Raw genomic sequence first — 15,056 nt, forward strand, 5'->3', positions numbered from 1 at the left:
TTAACTGCATAAAGAAATCCATTATATGTAAAAAACGAGTTAATGTTGTTAATAAAATAAATGCTGAATAGCAAAAACCACCTTTGAAGGTTGTCATGTTGTCTTATTATATTTGTTTTAGCTTAATTTGTGTCTACCTTATTATGTTGGTCAGTTGAATGTTAATTAGATCAAATCCGTGTTCAGTAAAAATAATTTGATGCAGAAATAAACTAGCAAATAGACCAACTGTATAGTATTGTATACAAGTGTTTAATATCGGTATCGGCATCGGTATCGGCCAGAAGTTGTCTGTTTAAATCGGTATCGGTATTGGCCCCAAAAAATCCTGTCGGTGCATCCCTACTGTTAATCCTAATGCCAACCGTGAAAATGACATGTCCATGCTAAACTATTTGACCCACAGACATGATTGTGATATATTATGAAAGAAGACACTTAAAACTTTAGAATTTAAGATAAGTTAAAAAGAAAACAAGTTATTTAAATGTTTAAGGAATATTTTATATACTTAGAAATTAATTAGAAACAAAGTGTTTTTACTGAATGATTGAAATAAAGAGTAAACTAAGCATTTTGCAATGTCATTATGAAACGTTTAACCTGTTGTCTAGCGATCAAAAAAAGCATTCATATTAATGGCGGTGATGTATCTCTATCGCGTGTAAATGGTTCACCATTCATTCAGTGATGGGCGATACAGAAAGCATCCAGACAGCCAGCTGCCACTAATGATAAGCTTTTGTCCTCACAATATACATTCAGAATACTTGCATAATGTAAGTACATCAAACAATGTTTGCAAATAGCGAATGGAAACCAGAAAGACAAGCCTTGTATACTCTAAGAAAGGATGTGTTAATTTTTTAAACATTGTTTTGTGTCATTTCATGTTGATTTTTTGTTAAAATAAAAAAGCAAGTTCCTCATCAATATAATACATTGTTATTACTAGTTTGTAAACAAAAATACATCGGACTGTTCACGGGACTGTTTATATCTTACAAACCTTACTATTTCAACATGTTGTGGGTTTTATGTTTAATATAGTAATCCTGAAATTACATGAAAGAGTTTAAAATGTGGAAAATAACTAGGCTGACACAATTTAAAATGCATTATAGGGATCGGTTTTGTTTTATCCATAGAATGGGTCCACGGGGTCATGTGACCTCTATTGCATAATATTGCGTGAATATGGTTGTTTTAATTTTTCTATAAAATGTGTTTTAAAGAATTACTATATAAGATAATATTTACAAAAATCCACAGTAACAATTATCATTTATAGTATTGATAATATCCAGACAATGCAGGGGTTATGCCACGGCCTCACTTTTTATGTGTTTATGCTACGACTTTATCATGGTAATGGTGAGTTTATTATTGAAAGGTTCTTGTTCTTGTAAAGGGTTTATAATGAAATTATTCTCAAAATAATACAACTTGTAATGCTAAACTTTAAAAAAGTCTCCTAACTTACAACATTTTTTGTTAGCTTGGCATATACATAGATATACTTTATTGTACACCAGGCCAACAACACACAAATAAATGGTTCATTCTTTAAAATAACAAAATTGCTCAAAGATAAAACAGCATTTAAAGAGAAAACAAGTTTTTCTTTCAGTACTTCTTTCTTTTATTGCAAACTCCAAAAAAAATGAAAATTGTAGAGAAACGCAAAACTGCAACAATAATAATATTATTGAGTGATATTTGTCTCTAAAAATATATATTAAAAAACTTTAATGCCCTGGTTATCTAAATAAAGAGGTAGCATCTCTCCTGAAGACGAGTGATGAGTTCGTTCATTTGTAAAGGCACTGAGAACTTGAACAGTGGACACGAATATCCCATCATGCTTTGCGTTTCTTTGTTTTGGTTTTGCTGCCAGTCTTTGCTGCAGTCTTCTTTCTCAGACTCACCTCCACTGGATAATGATCACTGATGTCCAGTGCCTGGATAATCAAATTTATCAATAAAATATTTCGTTAAAGGTTGATAAAACCCAATGCAATTCCCACAGATTAAAACATACACTCACCATTTCCTCAGAAAGCTTGTAGGCTTGTTGAAAGTTAAAGGGTTTTGCGGATCCTGGCACGACAGCATCAAACATATCATCTTTATACACCACAATCCTTGAAACAAAGCATAAATGTTATATATATATTTCATTAACTACACTATATATTTATGCCAGTAATTTTAAACATTGCTTTATTCACTTCTTTACCTGTCGTAGGTGTGGTCATTTGAGAGACTGGCCGTCGTGTCGACATCATCCCCAATCAGCCAACGGAAATCAGGATCAGTGCGGATTCTGATAGACTTCATCTTTTTCTTGGAGACGTACGCACCGTCGGCATTGAAGTCACCGAGGATCATGACGTTCTGTAAAAAAACAGAGTTTCAATTCGAGGTAGTGTTCAAAGTTATTCATTTTGTGTCAGGAAAAATCTGAGATCTTAGATTTGAACTGTATCTACACATTATTTCTTATTCAAATAAAAAAAGATTAAATATTCTTTCTGCTTTATTTGTATATTATACAAGACTCACATCTGTCTTCCATTTCTCCTTGACCTGCAGAAACACATCGTACAGTTCATCCAGCTCCTTCTGTGAATCTTTGGGCTTCGTGTGAACAGGAATCAACACCAAATCTTTCAGCACTGCAACAAACAAAATGATTCACAAATCAAACCTGAACTATTTACATTATACTTCATATTCTCTGACATGACCTGAAGGTAAGTGGTTTTAATTTACTTTTCTTTAATGTGGGTTGATTTTGCAAATGCACCATAATCTTGGGTTATCTCACGTTGAAACTATAGTCTTAATCAATGTTTACATTACGTAGAATGATTTTAAATAGAAAACAGTCAATCACAGCAAATTCCTTTAGATAGATCACACATTATAAACTCCTGGTGCATATCTTAACATGGATTACCTGTGTGTTTACAGCTGAAACGCAAAATGAAAGGTTCTCGAGAGAATGCGTCTTCATCGCCTTCCTGATTGTCCTCGTATTGGTAAGTGTCAACCAGTTTAGCTTCATCTTCTCTGTTAGATATGAGGGAAACATTACATAACAGTGTTTTTGATTAATGACAATTAAAACTAATGAATTAAAGGTGCCAAAGAATGCATTGAAATAATACGGAAAATTGTAAAAGGTTTGTGGCTTTATTAAGTGCTAAAATGATCTAGAGATGGCTTTACATGTCCATTTACAACCCTAGGATTTGCTCTTAGAACGTAATGGTCTATTATTACCTCATTTGGTATATGTGTGTGTATGTAAATAGACCTTATGTTTGAGGCTGTATCATACGAATAATCAGATTTTGAGGAATAATCAATTATTCGGAGATTGGAAATGGACATTTCTGAGTGGTACATTTTTGCTTTTACAGTATGGATCTACAAAACGTAACTGAAAAGTCAATAGTAGAACTTTCATCTAACGCTAGCATATAGCATTAACTAGCATATAGCGCTAACTCAGCATTCAGAACTTTGTTAATTAATTTAAGGAGTTATTTTATGATAGGGGCATATCTTGACTGTCACGTCACAGTTGGTGTTATGGTGAGGTTGGTCTGTTTTCCAGCTGTCTTTTACATGCACGTGGTTTACATAAGAAGGAGTAAACAATAATGTTTGAGGGTCGTGAGGTAATATGTCATTACCATATACCATATATATGTATAAAGGCTAGATGTGTTACGGCAGAGTCCCTAACGGCATCACCACAGGCAGCTCCCTCACTCGTAGCATTGAGTTTAATGATGCTTGTACTTTAAATGACCATAACTTGCTCAATTTTTAATTTTTTTTTTTGAAAATTGGTAGAAAATTAAGCAAGTTATGGTCATTTAAAAGTACCTGCACCATTAAACTCAATGCTACGAGTAAGCGAGCTGCCTGTGGCAAGATGGCCGCCAAATGCGGACGTTCCACAATTGGCCAGCAGCGTGGGCTGGACATCTAGCATTTATACATATCTATGACCATATACGATGTATTATTCATTTATGTCTAAATACAGTTTTACATATTTTTGGCACCTTTAAAAAGGAAACTACCCAGACAACAGATGAGTCCGGGCCGGATCCGCTGACTTTGGTGAGGATCTGGTGCGGATCCGGCCTGGAGCTGTCTGATGTCTCTGTAAAAAGAACATTTTTGGCCTACGCTTTAAACGGTATACCTGTAGAAACAGACAAACTGCTCTTTATAAAGACTTCGGCCCAGTCTGGAGCTCCCGATCATAGTGAAGGGACGTTTCTTATTCGCTCTGTGACAAAAGCATAGAGTTAGATCAGATCTGAATTCACCACAGTACATATTTCATGAATGCACAGACATGTGTGAAGCATGTGTGAAGATTCAACCGACCCTGTGCTGTTCAGCTCCTTCAGAAATTTCTCGATGGCTTTGCCTGTTTTGTCCACCACTTCCAACATTATGATTATATCATAGCGAGAGAAAATCTACAGGGACAGAACAAAAGATCTGTATGAGAAACTGTTTTTGTTTGATTGTACATCTATACAATAGAGATAAGTCAGATTACAGATGTAAAATTCATTCATTACAATGAGCAGATATAATACAAAAGGAACCAATTAAGAGTTGTTTCTCTGTATGGGACACATTTTGAATTTAACCTCACCTTTATGAGATACTTGACTATGTTTTTGTCCGATAGCTTTGTCGGACCCAGGCGCTGGATGTTAAAAGATGCGATTTTCATGGTGTTCACCTACAAAACAGTCGACCAAAAAAAAGTCTGAGCGTCTCACACTTTAACAAGGTTCAGGATATGACCTCGGCAATATGTTTTCCTGTTTCTCAATACATTTTCCTGCATTAAATCATATAACAAACAGCCCAAAAGTTCTTTCTCACAATACAGACGACTATGGGCCGGATCTGCACCAGAGCTGCTGACTTCGGTGCAGATCCGGCCCAGAGAGCGGTCTGCTGTTGTTGTCAGATAGGAATCGGCTGTAGTTCTTTACAGAGCTGACAAGACAGATTGTTCAAGACCACAGATCGAAAAAAGGAAACCGCGACAAGTTTCATTTTTCAAAAAGACTCAAAACAACACAAACATTTAAATGAAAAAAGCTTAAATGCAAAATTGTAAGCAAAAATACTATATATAAAAACATTCAAGAATGAGCTTCTTACTTCTAAGCCGTTTTTTAAAGATTTTTTATAGAAATTTACATAATTAGTAAAACTATATGTTTATATATCATATATACGTTATTTGTTTTCTTTAAATGAAGAAAAAGTCATAAATTCAGAAATTCTTACCAAAGTAGCTCTTACTTTTGTTGACTTATCTTCCTGTGTTGGCCGTTATGTTGCGAGCTGATAGTAAATAATTTGAAGACGTGACAACTTCCTGTTTGAAGTCAAGCAGATGGCTCGTAAATAAGAGAACTGCTCTCTCTCTCTCTCTCTCTCTCGCTCTCTCTCTCTCTCGCTCTCTCTCTCTCTCTCGCTTCATACTCTTGATTGTCAAAAGTAACAAACTTCTGGCATTCATTTGTGTTTGAAGTACCAGCCCACACTGTGTTATTTATCTGTAACTCAACACAAGTTTTCGCTTTTTTTTCCAAAATACTGCAAATAATAAAAGTTTACATCAAAACCTTTAAATCAAATGTCTCGCCGAAAGCAAAATATATTGGCAACGATCTACTGTATTTATAAAAAAATATATGCATTCTTTATATTCATTTTACAATACAAATAACAATGTTGTTAACATGTCTTTACATGTTAGCAAACAAAAGAATACGTTCTTGTTTTTTACCGCACTATAAAAGCACTATAAATAGCACTGAATAATAAAACTATAGTATAGGTTTGAACTCTGACTGATGATCTGTTGTTGATTTAAATTGATTTAATCAAGTGCTGTTATCATCTGGAGAATCTGGAGCTCAGACGTTTACTGTAAAGTTGTTTTTGGCTCACCGAGACTGTGGTCGAGTTTCAATTTGCAGCCGTGAGACTGACTGCATTTCATGCATGACAAAAGTCCTGTGTCTCAACATGAAACTTACAGACGCCGTATAGATTTCTACAGCAAGGTTTCACAACAGTAGACGTGAACCTAATCCACAACCAATGACTTTACATTTGTAATGATTTAACTCGATATCAGTTAAACCACAACAGATAAGACGATAATTTCCTTTTATTTTCTATTTTATTTGTGTGATTTTTATATACACTAGCCAACATATACGAAGTGGATCAAGTGCCTGTATTGTAGCTGCACATAGAAACACAACATATCCATCTTTGTCTTCCTCTGACTACACCTGACTCACGGCACAACCCGTTTATTGTTTCCTCACATATTTTCTTTCTTCTTAAATGGTTAAAATTGCTCATTCTGTCTTACCTGGTTATGATGTCCCCACCTTCCTGCGTAAGGTTAAGCCTTTAATAACAATAACGGTTGACAATACTCACCTGCACGTTTTTTACTTCCGTGTGTGCCCAGGGGGAGGAACTGCTTTGTTTATTAAAAGTCCATCCCAACAGTGTCCAAACTGGGGCTGGGCCAAAATACTACTGGTTCCTGAATTGCTAGCCAATCATGGGCCAGATGTCTACTATAAGTAAAGATGCAGGGGTTTTCGAAAAAGAAAGCTTGTGTGTTTTTATCATTGCATCTTTGGACCAGTAGTTGGGTAAGTGCTATCTAAATTGTTATATTATTTTAACTTATTTACCTTTTATTTAAAGGCGTAAAAAGTTGGATCAAATACTTCAATTGGTAATACTTTAATTTTTCACCTAAAGTGGTAACTTTTTTAAGTTGATCCAACTTAAAATTTCACTTTTTACACTGTCTTTAATGTACTAAGGAAGTTTTGCATGGAGGATTTGGCCGTTTTTAGTATTCAGCAATGTTGTTTAGCATTTTAGTAGTATTTTAAAATTACTTTGCCTGAAAGGAAAAGGGGTAAGAATTTTCCGAATTCCATTGGGAGACCCTGCACTTGTTTCTGCTTGTTATGAGTTGAATGGGTTTCATTGAGAAGATTCAATGTAAAAACCACTGTTGCGAGTCTGTGCTATATAATGTGACCGTGACAAATGTTTAAAGTCCGTCTTCGGTTTCAAAGGCTGCGTCTTTGATGTTTGCGGAAGCATGTGGAACTAATCTCTCTGGTCATAAAAGACCAGAGAAACAACACCAGATTGTGCTAACGGCACATTTTCTTTTGGTTTCTTTACGTTAATCTTTATGTTAAACGAATGCACTGACTATCTTACCTGGGGATCTCCTTACCGCCCAAATTCTTTGTGAACTGGTGCTCTGTGGTATCACCTGAAACTGGTTTCTCCACTTTTGGCAGCTTTTTAAGAAACAAAGAAATGCATGTTTATTGCATCTTGACAGATGAATGATAAAGACATGTCTGTAGGTCATGACAAAAGAAGGCATAGCTAGAAATTCAGGAATTTCTCATTATGATATGAATATCATTGTACTGGAGATGCAACAAGAGGATGTTTACATCTCTCCGTCTGTTTGTATCATCCCAGACAGCAGATTACTCCGGGCCAGATCTGCACCGGATTCACGCCAAAGTCAACAGCTATAGTGTGGATCCGGCCCAGAGTAGGCCCGGAGTCTGTGAATTTGAATAGATGATATTTTTCAGCATTGTTTTCATAGAAGAAACTCAGCACACACCCATCTGTAATACGATCCTATATGCAGAACACGATACACCTCTTTGTTTACATGTCTAAAAACATTGCTAATTCATTAGCATGTTATGCATCTTTAATTTATGTTTGTTAAATTCTTGTTTCTCAGGCATCATGAAGGTCGCATCTTTCAACATTCAAAAATTTGGGAAAACAAAACTATCGGATCCGTTAGTGCGGAAAACCCTGATTAAGGTAACGCCATGTCCACACCTTCTAAAATCACTCATTCGTGAGAAGCAGCACGTATGACATCATACAAAATAATGTAAATCACACTTTAGTTTTCGTCGCTCCCTCTTTCAGATAGTTTCACGCTATGACATCGTCGTGATTCTGGAGGTGGTGGATTCGAAGGGAGATGCTGTAGATGACTTTCTCAAAGAGCTGAACAAGTGAGTCAGAGAGGTGAGATTTTTCTTGAAAAGAGTGTGATTAAATGTGATTAATGGTCATTACTCTTCTTTCACAGGTCTAACAAGACGCATCATTACACCTTAGAGATAAGCACACGCCTGGGACGAGGAAATTACAAAGAACAGTTTATGTTCCTTTACAGGTTACTGCTTCATTTTGATTTGATATTGCAGCGTTATTTTATAGCGTTTGGTCAAAAAGGGACAAACCCAGCCGTTGGGTAAAATTAACCAAGGAAATTTTTATATTTGACCCAACAATGGAGCATTTCTGTTTAAACAACCCAGCAGGTTGGGTTTGTCCCTATTTGATCCAACACTTATCAAAATGATAAACTCTTTTACTTTGAGTAAATTACTGAGCATCTTTGTTTTAAATGAAAAGGGACGACCTGGTAGATTTGGTTGGTTCGTACCAATACGAAGACAATCAGCCTGGAGACGAGGATGCTTTTGCCAGAGAACCATATGTCCTGAGATTCACATGTCACAAAACAGGTATATTGAATCATATACGTCATTATCCGTTTCATGAGTCTTTGGTATTGGTGTCTTTTAACATATTTATGGGCCAGGCCAAGACTGAAACTATCTTGCAAGTGATTTTAGATTACAAGGAAATAATAAAAATGTGTTTTTGTGATGCATGTGTTGTGTAATCGTCTCTGTCCACATTTATGCAATTTCAAGTCAGAACAATTGGAATAGAAATATGACAGAAGTGCTAATCTTTAGCTTGACTCACTTTAGGTGTGTTTGGATATAATTTGTGTTGATCTGTGGTCTTTGCATCCGTACAGTGCTAAAGGATTTGGTGCTGATTCCCGTTCACACGAAGCCTGAGGATTCAGTGAAGGAACTGGATGAACTGTACGATGTGTTTCAAAATGTCAAGGAGAAATGGAAGACGGATGTAAGTGTTTTACCAAAAGTCTTTATAATGTTGCAATCAACATTGCTACAAAGTCGAGAGATCCCACCTAAATATATATATTATTAAACTGATCAAGACTGGTTTTTTGAACATTTTTATTGTTCACCAGACACAAAAATGCATTTATTAAACTAAATATGCCCATTAATATATGACCACAAAAGCCCCTTTGTATTAATTTTGGTACAAACAATGCCTAACGTAAAGGGATAGTTTAAAAAAAAGAAAATTCTGTCATCATTTACTTACCCTCAAGTTGTTCCAAACCTGTAACATTTCTTTGTCCTTCCTATTTTTGAAAAATTATCTGGGGCACCATTCACTTCCATAGTATTATTTTTTACTTCTATTAATGTCAATGGTGCCCCAAATCTGCTTGATTACAAACATTCTTGAAAATATCAATTTTTTGTGTTTAGTAGTGTAAAGAAATTTAATCGGATATGGAACAACTTTCATTTTAGTTTAATTCTTGGGTAATATGTTTATCCAAATGCTATACCGAGCACAAAATCTCAGTATATAACATCATCAAATCATTTCTTCGGTCCAGAACATCATGATTCTGGGGGACTTCAATGCAGATGGAAGTTACGTGTCTAATAAAAACATGAAAAAGATCAGAATCCGGAGCGACAAGAACTTTCATTGGCTGATCACTGATGACGTGGACACCACAGCCAACACTTCTAATGACAACACTTACGACCGGTAAATAATTTTAATACCGCATAAAATAACCAGAACTACAGCATTTATGAAAATCATTATGATTATTATCTCGTTCAAATGCAGGATCGTGGTATATGGAGACGATATGTTGGACGCTGTGGTTCCAGGTTCTGCAGTACCATTTAACTTCCAGAAGGCTTACAAGCTAACAAATGAGAATGTAAACATTACACTCATTTTATTCATAACTGATAACGCTTATTTAATCTCAAAAGTTTTTTCTTATACATACAGTTAAAATATTGTTTTTATTTCTATCTTTTCCCAGGCACTGAAAGTGAGTGATCACTACCCAGTAGAGGTGGAACTGAAAGAGGAAGCCCCACGGCCAAAACGCAAGCGTACATGTGAGAAACAACCTGACTAAAGATTAAAATATCATTTTATATATTGAAATGAGAGTGTAAGCAGTAACACAAGACGTTTCTTTGTTTAGGATAAACTACAAACTTTGGAGAAATAGACTGAACTCTTCTCGAGATGTGACTGCGGAGATCCAGATTTACAGCTGGAACAGTTTAAAGAACATCTCAGTGATTGCTTACAAGAGACCACTTTTTAACTTGAATAAACATTTTTCGCAATGAAAGACACCAATATCATCATTTACAGACATTACAAACTTTATTATTCTTGAACTTTATCTATACAACAGTAATAAACTAAAAAAAAAAGATTTGCCACTGTAAACCCAAATGATGTTTGACAAGAAGGTGTTCCCAGGCATGGCAAGCAAAATATACAATAAAAACACTTATTTCATTTCTTCCCAGACTTCTTGATTCCACCAGAAGCTGTAAAGATAAAAAAGAGAGGCATTTATTGACCAAAGTACAACCAAAAAGCTGAATTTACAGAATGATGAATCCAAAATATGGATGTATAGATCTGTATTTCTTACCTAAAGGTCCTTTTCCAGAAGCTTTGGCTTTCAGCTGTTCCAAAGCTTTCTGCTCCTCTTTCTGTTTCTGTTTGAAAGCCATGTCCTCCTGCAATGGGATTCAAACAATGGAATGAGTTTGGGGATCAATAAATAAAAAGCAGGCAAAAAATGTCCAGATATGAAAACGTTTTCAGGACACATCTTGTGAAGTTTGTAGTTAAAGAACTGTAACCTAGATGTGTTGCTACTTTGAAATAAGGCAGCAAAATGATTGAAATATCACAAATGTTTTGCAATAACAATGATTTTAATACTGCGAAAGAGTTATGTATTTAGGTTAAAGCGCTACTCCAACAAAATATCAAAATTACCCCATGATTTATAATCCGAGATGCATATAACTATCTTCTTTCCTTCGAATTGAAGTTATTTAAGTGTATGTCCTTGTTTTTCCAAAGGGGATCAAGAACAACTTCTGACTCTGAAGCCCAACAGTGCATCCATCTTTCACAGAAGTAATTCACACGGCTTTTCATAAAGGTCTTAATGCAATTTTCTAAGAAAAATATCCATATTTTAAACTTTATTAACTATAATAACTAGCTTTCGGTGATGAATCGCGTGAGTCGAAGATAACGTTGTAACCAGAAGCTGGTTATTATAGTTTATAAAGTTTGAAATATGAATATTTATTTTACAAAATTGCATCGACTAACCGCTGAAGATGGTTATTATTCCCTTGCCATGTGGATTACCTCTGTGAAGGATGAATGCACAATCTTGGGGTTTAAAGTCAGTTGTTCCCTGATCCCTGTTTTCTACCATTATAAAGTTTGGAAAAGAAAGGATATTAAGTAAAATAACTACAAATGTGCTTGCCTGAAAGATGATGGACATATGTATCTTGGATTGCTTGAGGGTGAGTAAATCATGGGGTAATTTAGATATTTGGCTGGAGTACACCTTTAATAATGCAGATAGCATTAAGAGAGACTGGTGAGATTGCTTATGGTGTTTCATTGTTTTGATGATTTGACGACTATTTTAATCGTGAAAACAATAAACAATAAAGTATAACTATGCATGTTCAAAGAGCCGAATACTAAGAATAACAAGAATTACTTGTCCGTCCACAAACCTATAATCTCAATGTTTATACATAAACAGAAACTCACATCGTCCATGTCTTTATTCTGCTTCTTGGGAGCCTTGAGTGGCTTCTTTTTACCTCCTGAATATATTAAAAAAAAGCAAAACTTTTAATATTTTGGTACGATTATAACAATTGTACATGCTCATATGATATTGTATTATAACAGATAGACAGGACAAAATGTAGGTACTGATAACACAAGTCTACGTAACACAAACGTAAAATATAGAAAAAAATACATACAAAACAAGCAGGAGTTAAAAGCTAATTTAAGCTTAATGTATCAACTCTTTAACATCCACACAGTTCAAAAACTCTTAATAATATTAAATGTGATAACACAGTTAATGCAGTTTAGCATTGCAAGTATAAGGATTAAAACGTCGCGTGTTGGCGAAAAAACTGCAAAATTACTAATATCAAACGAAAGCTTGTATTTCGCTACAACACAACGTGACAATCGTGTTTAAAATTTTATATTTGATTCATTTTTACCTTCTCTTCCAGACATGATGCTTAGATTATTTAGCAAACGCTTTTTTCCGCGCTGTCAGGACCCCAGAGAGTTTCCGCCGGATGTAGTTCTCCCGTCACCTGCCTGATTGGGCGGAGAAGACTCGTTCATTTTAGAGAATCGATTCGTTCGGTCGTTTCGTGTGAGCCATTGCTCACTATTGTTCCCATTGATTGCGAATCAGATCAACTGAATCAGAAGAATCGTGTGAATGAAGAACCGGGCAGCAGCAGCTCGTGCCTGAATGAAATAAGCATTCAGTTCCACAGAATGACATTTCAGGAAGTTCAAACAGATATTTCTATTATTTTACAGATTGTAAACATGTCACATTACTGATCCAAACAGAAACGTGACGAAACGGCGAACCGCTGGTATGTGATTTGTTGGTTTATGTCTTGAAGTGAATTTATCAAACATTAGAAGAGTTATTTACCCACATTATTGATTCATTCATCCATTAACCTAAAAATCGGTTTCGTGTTTAAGTAAAACTGAATTCACGTGCATTATATAAATATAAAACATAAAATGTATAGACGTTCTTTTTTGCTGTTTGATTCAATTTTAATGATCAACATTCGATACTACTTTGTTTAACAAATACGTCCTTACAAATTGTATAGTAACCTTCAAAAAATGAAAAAAAGGCAATTAAATGTAAATAGTCATTTTAAAGAATTTTTTAAAAAGTTTTTTGCCTGTTTTGCCACCTATATATGTTTTTATTTTGTTGTGTATGTTTAAATATATAACATACAAGCTCACTGTTTTACTTTGTTGTACATTCAAATGCAAAAAAAAAAAAATATTTTAGGAAACTTATTTTTATTAATTAAATTAATACAAACTATTTGTACCTTTCTAAAACTTAATTGACATATTTTGGCAGGTTTTAGATGACGTGTGGAATGAGGTTTCGAGGGAACACTGTGTTTCCAACCAGCTATGCCTCATGTCTATACAGACACCGTGCGTCCGGTTCGATCCGGTGGAACCTTTGCAGAACCTACTGCACCCAGCAGCAAAACCCGAAAGATGAGCCCAGTAAAATGACAGCGGTTAAGGAGCGAACAGCGTCTGCTTTAACGTATGCAGGTGAGCTGGGCCGACACTGGGGCCGGAAAACTGTCAGAGCCGCAACGGTGACTGTCAACAGCTGGTGGGAGAAATACGAAGAGTTTGTCGGGCTTAATGAAGTCAGAGATGCTCAGTCCAAAGTCACTGAGGTAACCAATGGTGGATGTGACATAGTTGTGACTAGTGTACTTTATATGTCTTTATAATCTGGATATTATTTTACGTTTAGGGTGAGAAGGGCTTCATGATCGCCAGAGGAATCGTCAGAGAAGCTCACGTTAGCCTGGAGGCCCTGCAGGTTCGGTTAAAGGAGGTGAGGGATCGTCTGGACCGCGTGTCGCGAGAAGAAGCACATTATCTGGAGTTAGCCACACAGGAGCATAAGCTACTACAGGTGAGGTGTACAACAACTAGTAAAGAAAGAAAAAAATATATTTAAAATTATGAACTAATCGTTGGTGTTAACAGGAGGAGCGGCGACTCAAAACAGCCTATGAGAATGCAGAAGAAAGCGAACGAGAAAAGTTTGCCCTGTTCTCCGCCGCTGTGCGCGAAAGCCACGAGAAAGAAAGGACGCGGGCCGAACGCACCAAAAACTGGTCTGTCATTGGCTCAGTGCTAGGCGCTGTCATCGGGGTGATGGGCTCCACTTACATAAACAGGGTACGTTTGCAGGAACTCAAGAACTTGTTGCTGGAAGCCCAGAAAGGACCGGCGAGTCTTCAGGACGTTATGAAGGTCCAAGCCAGCATGTACAAATCCCAACAAGATGAACTCAGCGACCTCATTGACTCACTCAGGATGGCTGTTAAAGGTGACGTAGAAGATGTGAAAGCAGTCAAGTCGGCGTTGGTCTCACCAAGAGATCAAGTCATAGCCCCACTGATCGCATCAAGTGATAAAGCGATCAAACAGATCCTTCAGCACAGCCAAAGAGCTCACGTGTTCATGGAGAGCCTCCGACCTCAGCTGCAACAGCTGGAGGAGAACGTCGGAAAGGTCGAGACGGAGCTACGGGCCGTGAAGACCACCTTACAGTCTCGTCCCGCAGAGAGGCCGGTCATTCAAACCCGCGATACACAGCTGTTAGTGTGCGATACGGAGATGGTCATCCAGGGCCTGGATCAAGCTGAGAAAAGACTGGAAGCTCAGATTAGCAAGACGAGTGTGTATAGTACAGTCATAACGTGTGCAGTGTGTGCTGTGACCATTCCCATTTTGTATGTGATTCTGAAAGGTACTTGAAACTCAACATGGACGTTTACACTTTAAACACACTAGAAACGTTTAAATTTATATTGTAATAACTACATATTGTATAAACTGAAATCATGAAATTATTGTTGTATAAGATTCATTAAATGTGTTAGTGCTAACTTTAAGTTTGTTTCATGCCTAATTCTTATTGAACACAATAATGTCGCATCACATTGCCTTTAATTCATTTTTAAATGTTTGAGGATGTAGTATTAATAATAGTTATATTACAGGAGCTTCTATTTAACATATTTACATTACAAATGTAAGCATGTCATTGTGCTGCTGTTCTACATTATATACATACAAAAGTAGACATAACA

General features: G+C 36.1%; 4 protein-coding genes across 7 annotated transcripts; 2 read left to right on the forward strand and 2 right to left on the reverse strand.

Annotated features, from left to right (window-relative positions):
* Positions 1 to 1,001: 1,001 nt before the first annotated feature.
* Positions 1,002 to 6,460, reverse strand: dnase1l4.2 (deoxyribonuclease 1 like 4, tandem duplicate 2). 3 transcript variants are annotated; one of them, XM_065266114.2, is made up of 10 exons: positions 6,443 to 6,460; positions 5,341 to 5,431; positions 4,691 to 4,780; positions 4,414 to 4,508; positions 4,226 to 4,312; positions 2,963 to 3,075; positions 2,566 to 2,678; positions 2,240 to 2,397; positions 2,048 to 2,144; positions 1,010 to 1,961 (listed from the first exon to the last, which is right to left on the reverse strand). In XM_065266114.2, the coding sequence occupies exons 3-10, from the start codon at positions 4,769 to 4,771 to the stop codon at positions 1,860 to 1,862; spliced, it is 846 nt and encodes a 281-aa protein (XP_065122186.2). In that variant the 5' UTR covers positions 4,772 to 4,780; positions 5,341 to 5,431; positions 6,443 to 6,460; the 3' UTR covers positions 1,010 to 1,859. The 3 variants fall into 3 exon arrangements, with proteins under 3 accessions (XP_065122187.2, XP_065122186.2, XP_065122185.2); XM_065266115.2 differs by lacking the exon at positions 6,443 to 6,460 and having other exon boundaries at positions 1,002 to 1,961; positions 5,356 to 5,425; XM_065266113.2 differs by lacking the exon at positions 6,443 to 6,460 and having other exon boundaries at positions 1,011 to 1,961; positions 5,341 to 5,467.
* A 112-nt stretch (positions 6,461 to 6,572) lies between these two features.
* On the forward strand, positions 6,573 to 10,419 carry dnase1l4.1 (deoxyribonuclease 1 like 4, tandem duplicate 1). 2 transcript variants are annotated; one of them, XM_065266117.2, is made up of 10 exons: positions 6,574 to 6,734; positions 7,874 to 7,959; positions 8,071 to 8,159; positions 8,237 to 8,323; positions 8,566 to 8,678; positions 8,981 to 9,093; positions 9,668 to 9,825; positions 9,910 to 10,006; positions 10,115 to 10,193; positions 10,283 to 10,419. In XM_065266117.2, coding segments are annotated over exons 2-10 (819 nt in total). In that variant the 5' UTR covers positions 6,574 to 6,734; positions 7,874 to 7,878; the 3' UTR covers positions 10,285 to 10,419. The 2 variants fall into 2 exon arrangements, with proteins under 2 accessions (XP_073669702.1, XP_065122189.2); XM_073813601.1 differs by having other exon boundaries at positions 6,573 to 6,734; positions 10,115 to 10,303.
* A 32-nt stretch (positions 10,420 to 10,451) lies between these two features.
* Positions 10,452 to 12,498, reverse strand: tma7 (translation machinery associated 7 homolog). Its single transcript, XM_065243441.2, has 4 exons — positions 12,378 to 12,498; positions 11,905 to 11,960; positions 10,748 to 10,835; positions 10,452 to 10,640 (listed from the first exon to the last, which is right to left on the reverse strand). Exons 1-4 carry the CDS (start codon positions 12,391 to 12,393, stop codon positions 10,606 to 10,608), a joined length of 195 nt encoding a protein of 64 aa, XP_065099513.1. The 5' UTR covers positions 12,394 to 12,498; the 3' UTR covers positions 10,452 to 10,605.
* A 104-nt stretch (positions 12,499 to 12,602) lies between these two features.
* Positions 12,603 to 14,858, forward strand: ccdc51 (coiled-coil domain containing 51). The gene is made up of 4 exons (XM_065243437.2): positions 12,603 to 12,770; positions 13,289 to 13,625; positions 13,706 to 13,870; positions 13,945 to 14,858. Exons 2-4 carry the CDS (start codon positions 13,296 to 13,298, stop codon positions 14,719 to 14,721), a joined length of 1,272 nt encoding a protein of 423 aa, XP_065099509.1. The 5' UTR covers positions 12,603 to 12,770; positions 13,289 to 13,295; the 3' UTR covers positions 14,722 to 14,858.
* Positions 14,859 to 15,056: the final 198 nt, after the last annotated feature.

Source organism: Paramisgurnus dabryanus, chromosome 24 (genome assembly GCF_030506205.2).
Source record: "Paramisgurnus dabryanus chromosome 24, PD_genome_1.1, whole genome shotgun sequence".
NCBI lineage: Eukaryota > Metazoa > Chordata > Actinopteri > Cypriniformes > Cobitidae > Paramisgurnus > Paramisgurnus dabryanus.